This window comes from Pristiophorus japonicus, chromosome 15 (genome assembly GCF_044704955.1).
Source record: "Pristiophorus japonicus isolate sPriJap1 chromosome 15, sPriJap1.hap1, whole genome shotgun sequence".
Classification (NCBI taxonomy): Eukaryota; Metazoa; Chordata; class Chondrichthyes; family Pristiophoridae; genus Pristiophorus; species Pristiophorus japonicus.
In genome coordinates, this window is record NC_091991.1 from 8,493,375 (window position 1) to 8,498,879 (window position 5,505).

General features: G+C 48.6%; 1 protein-coding gene across 1 annotated transcript in view; it reads right to left on the minus strand.

Annotated features, from left to right (window-relative positions):
• Positions 1-384: 384 nt before the first annotated feature.
• pawr (PRKC, apoptosis, WT1, regulator) overlaps positions 385-5,505 on the minus strand; it is a 176,255-nt gene continuing 171,134 nt past the window's right edge. The window contains exon 7 of the mRNA XM_070900108.1: positions 385-2,001. Coding sequence (XP_070756209.1) covers positions 1,915-2,001 — 87 coding nt within the window. The 3' untranslated portion in view covers positions 385-1,914. The remainder of the gene's footprint in view (positions 2,002-5,505) is intronic.

Here is a 5,505-nt window from a genome sequence, read left to right on the forward strand (position 1 = left end):
GGAGGGACACAGAGAGAGAGGGAGGGACAGAGAGAGAGAGGGAGGGACACAGAGAGAGAGGGAGGGACACAGAGAGAGAGGGAGGGACACAGAGAGAGAGGGAGGGACACAGAGAGAGAGGGAGGGACACAGAGAGAGAGGGAGGGACACAGAGAGAGAGGGAGGGACAGAGAGGGAGAGGGAGGGACACAGAGAGAGAGGGAGGGACACGGAGAGAGAGGGAGGGACACAGAGAGAGAGGGAGGGACAGAGAGGGAGAGACAGAGAGAGAGACGCACAAAGAGAGTGAGAGATGTTCCTTCAGCGATTCTCGCACCGTCACCAGGTCGGGGTCCTGAGTCCTGATTTGGGCCACATTCTCATAGTATCTCCAAGAGATGACCTCTCACCACCGCAGTGTTAAATCACTGCGATCGCTGCCTTGGTTCAATTGGCGAGCGACATATCATTTCAACATACAAGCTTTTGAGTTCACGGGTAAGAAATATCATTGTGCATATAAATGATGTATGTGAAAGTATGACGTTTTGTCCATAATCTAAATGGAAGGCCTTAAACCATTACACTTCTCAGGATCACTGCTTTCTAAACCTTTTTAAAAAATTATAGATAAAGCATACTTTTCTTCCGATTTCAAAGTGCAATTTTTGAACAACGTGTATTTATATAGCGCCTTTAATGTATAAAACATCCCAAGGCGCTTCACAGGAGTATTATAAGACAAAAAATTTAACCGAGCTACACAAGAAATTACGGCAGATGACCAAAAGCTTGGTTAAAAAGGTAGGTTTTAAGGAGCATCTTGAAGGAGGAAAGAGAGGTGGAGAGGTGGAGAGGTTTAGGGAGGGAGTTCCAGAGCTTGGGGCCCAGGCAGCTGAAGGTACGGCCACCGATGGTTGAGCGATTATAATCAGGGATGCTCAGGAGGGCAGAATTAGGGGAAGCGCAGACATCTCGGGGGGTTGTGGGGCTGGAGGAGATTACAGAGATAGGGAGGGAGCGAGACCATGGAGGGATTTGAAAATAAGGATGAGAATTTTGAAATCGAGGCATTACATAACCAGGAGCCAATGTAGGTCAGCGAGCACAGGGGGTGATGGGTGAGCGGGACTTGGGGCGAGTTAGGACACGGGCTGTCGAGTTTTGGACGACCTCAAGTTAATGTGGGAGGCCAGCCAGGAGTGCATTGGAGTAGTCAAGTCTAGAGGTAACAAAGGCATTGATGAGGGTTTCAGCAGCGGATGAGCTGAGGCAGGGGTGGAGACGGGTGACGTTACGGAGGTGGAGAGAGGTGGTCTTAGTTATGCCGCGAATATGTGGCCAGAAGCTCAGTTAAGGGTCCAATATGACACCAAGGTTGAGAACAGTGTGGTTCAGCCTAGGGAGATGTTAGGGAGAGGGATGGAGTCAGTGGCTGGGGAGCGGAGTTTGTGACGGGGACCGAAGACAACCCCAATATTTAATGAACGCAGCGAAAACTACCGAGAAAAATGCCGTATAAAGTGATACCGCATCGCACAGATTACTGGGCCGTAACCATAATGTAAGCCGATGACCTGCTTGCAAATAGTTCTGTCGCGTAAGTTCAGAGAATCAAAGAATGGTTACAGCACAGAAGGCCATTCGGCCCGTGCCGATATTTACAGATAGTCTAAAGAAATAATCAAGAACCAAAAAACATCCAGCTGCCGTGATCAGTGGACAGCCAGCTACTAATGCAAAACATTTGCACTTAATGCAGTTCTTATAGAAGGTGTGTAATATTGTCAGGCGGGAGCGGTGTGAACTTGGAACCGATCCTCTTCAATCTGCACGTGTGTGTTTTTTTTTTTGTTTTTGAAAGCTAACTCCAGGGTTGCAAAAAGTGCGCACGGTATCAGTCAAAGACTTGCGTGTCGCAGCCAGCGCCGTTTTCTACCTGGTTAACTGGCCCACAACTTTCAACAGGGTCTTGTTTTCTTGTTTCAGCTGGTCATTCTCATCTTCGATTTCATCCAAATCCTAGAGCGGAGGGTGGAAGGAGAGGGGAAAAACACCAAACGTGAGTTTTTGTACCAAGGAGGGGCAACAAAAGGAACATTAGGGACAAGAGGAGGCCATTCGGCCCCTCGAGCCTGCTCCGCCGTTCAATTAGATCATGGCTGATCTTCGACCTCAACTCCATTTTCCTACTTTCGTTCCATATCCCTTGTTAGTCTGACCCAACAAAGCTCCAACAATCTCAGTTTTTTTAAAACTCCAATTGTTCCTCATCATCCACAGCCTTTTGGCGGGGGTGGGGGAAAGAGCTCCACATTTCTAACAACAATTTTCATTTATATAGCACCTTTAACACAGTAAAACATCACAAGGCACTTCACAGGAGCGATTATCAAACACATTTTGACACCGAGCCGCATAAGGAGATATTTGGGCTGATGGCCAAAAGCTTCTCAAAGAGGTAGGTTTTAAGGAGTGTTTTGCAGGAGGAAAGAGAGGTAGAGGGGCGGAGAGGTTTAGGGAGGGAGTTCCAGAGCTTGGGGCCCAGGCAGCTGAAGGCACGGCCGCCAATGGTGGAGCGATTGGGGCGCTCAAGAGGGCAGAATTGGAGGAGTGCAGACATCTCGGAGGGTGGTGGGGCTGCAGGAGATGAGAGAGATAGGCAGGGGGCGAAGCCATGGAGGGATTTGTAAACAAGGATGAGAATTTGAAAATTGAGGCGTTGCCGGACCGGGAGCCAATGTCGGTCAGCGAGCACAGGGGTGAAGGATGAGTGGGACTTGGTACGAGTTTTGGATGAGCTCAAGCTTATGGAGGGCGAGAGATAGAAGGCCAGCCAGGAGTGCGTTGGAATGGTCAAGTCTAGTGGCAACATAGGCACGGATGAGGGTTTCCGCAGCGGATGAGTTGAGCCAGGGGCAAAGTCGGGTTATATTACGGAGGTGGAAATAGGCGGTCTTACTGACGTCGATTCGTGGTCGGAAGCTTATTTCGGTGTCAAATACGACACCAAGGTAGCAAAAAGTCTGGTTCAGCACTATATCACTACCCTTTGTGTAATAAATGCTGTATGAGCGCATTCCTGATTGGCCTGGCTCTAATTTTAAGACCATGTCCTCCCCCTCGTTCTTGATTCCCGCCACCAGAGGAGAGAGTTTCACCGTATCTAACATTTTGAAGACCTCGATTCGATCACTCCTCAACCTTCTACACTGAAGGAAGTACAAGCCATGATCTTGTGGAATGGCGGTGCAGGCTCGAAGGGCCGAATGACCGACTCCTGCACCTATTTTCTATGTTTCTATGTTTACCCAACCTGTCCGTGTAACAACCAACCATAGTGCAGCTGCTGTAGCAAGTGGACCTGCAGATTCACTCTTCATTTACCCACTGGAACTGTGTGCAGCACCAACTAGTCAATGCTTCACATTTCCGGCCAGCATTCAAACATTCAACGACCAAGTCAAGGGCTGGAAATTGCCCTGGGCCCCGTCTGGGGCGGATAATTCGAATTAAACGGTGAATTAGCAGCAGGACAGAAGGGGCGGAGATTGGAGCGAATGTCGGGCCCTGAACGGGGCGGTGTTGGGGGGGGGGGGGGGGGGGGGCAAAGGTCGGGATGTGTCATTTAACGGCGCCCTGATGCGTCGCAACATCTCTCCCCTTCACTCAAAGGCGAGGGACGCTGTGAGGCCCAACGAGGCCCCCCGTTGTGCCACCAGGGAGGGGTCCAGTTGAGCCAGTGGCCCTACACCCTTCCCCAGCCCCCGGGCGGAAAGGCCTAAGCGGCCCGTTATCGCGACCCTTAAAAAAAAAAAGGGTCAATTTCGCCCCCAAAGCTGTAGACAATTAAAAAAAAAAATTATTCATTCACGGGATTTGTGCGTCGCTGGCAAGGCCGGCATTTATTGCCCATCCCTAATTGCCCCTCGAGAAGGTGGTGGTGAGCCGCCTTCTTGAACCGCTGCAGTCCGTGTGGTGAAGGTGCTCCCACAGTGCTGTTAGGGAGGGAGTTCCAGGATTGTGACCCAGCGACGATGAAGGAACGGACGATATATTTCCAAGTCAGGGTGGTGTGTGACTTGGAGTCATAAAGATGCAACTCAGTCTTATACAAGGACTTATCATCCATGTTCTTCGATTTCAGGGACGAGAGGTGTAAAGCCTGGCTTCTTAACCTCTACATAGCAACAACAACAACAACTACTTGCATTTATATAGCGCCTTTAAGGTAGTAAAACGTCCCAAGGCGCTTCACAGGAGCGATCAGCAAGCAAAATTTGGCACAGGGCCACAAAAGGAGATATTCGGGCAGGTGATAAAAAATGCTTGGTCAAAGAGGTATGTTTTAAGGAGCATCTTAAAAGGGAGAAAGTGAGATAGAGAGGCGGAGAGGTTTAGGGAGGGGAAAAAAAATGTACAGGGCTTTGGGGAAAGAGCAGGGCGGAGTGGGACTAACTGGATCGTTCTTTCAATGAACTTAATTCCTGTAAGTGTTTGGAAACAATGCAGTTTTGAAGGTGTTGTTTTCCAGCACTTCGATCCCAGAACTTCCAGGCTCCGGAGATAACTGGGAACCAATTGCAAACAATAAGTGAAACATGGAGGCACGATGGGCTGAATAGAAACATAGAAACATAGAAAATAGGTGCAGGAGTAGGCCATTCGGCCCTTCGAGCCTGCACCGCCATTCAATGAGTTCATGGCTGAACATGCAATTTCCCCATTCCTGCTTTCTCACCATACCCCTTGATCCCCCGAGTAGTAAGGACTTCATCTAACTCCTTCAGTGCTGTGTCATTCTCTGATTCTAAGACAGTCTGCCCGCAGTGTTTGGTTCCTTTTCCGTGGCTTTGTACGATTAAACAGATTACAGGGAGGAAGTGCAGCATGATTAAAAGATCAAAAGTGACCCGCTCTCTCTGCTTCTCCAGACATTCCACGACTCAATCTGGCTACTGAACAAACACAATCTGGAACAGTTCTCTCCCGAGAACATGCCTTCTGACTTACTGCTAATCATTTTAAAACACCCATTACTTGCAAGTGTTAATTTAATATCTTCAGTCTCACTTTAGGCAAGAACGATGTTGCTGTAAAAGAAAGCCAAGACTCAAAGACCAATGGTAAATCCAGATTTGTGTTTACTCTGTCTCTCTCTGTCCTCAAAGGAAATGTCTGTGCCGAGTGTCAGTGTTTCAACAAACAAGGCGGGACAAGTGAGCACAATCCACGTTATGTGGGCCAATGAAACCAGAACAAATCATTCCAATAGGGCAGATGTTGCTGCGGAAGATTAAAATGTTAATTGTCACATGAGGATGTTAACTGATGGGATGTGGTACACGTTTGTTAAGATTCCAGTTTATGTTCTCAAATTGCAGAGCGACATACATGATACACGCACAAACGCACGTCTATCACACATACAAACATGCAGGTCTCTTACATCATCTTAGGCAATCCCTCAGAATCGAGGAAGACTTGCTTCCACTCTTAGCATGAGTTCTTCGGTGGCTATACGAG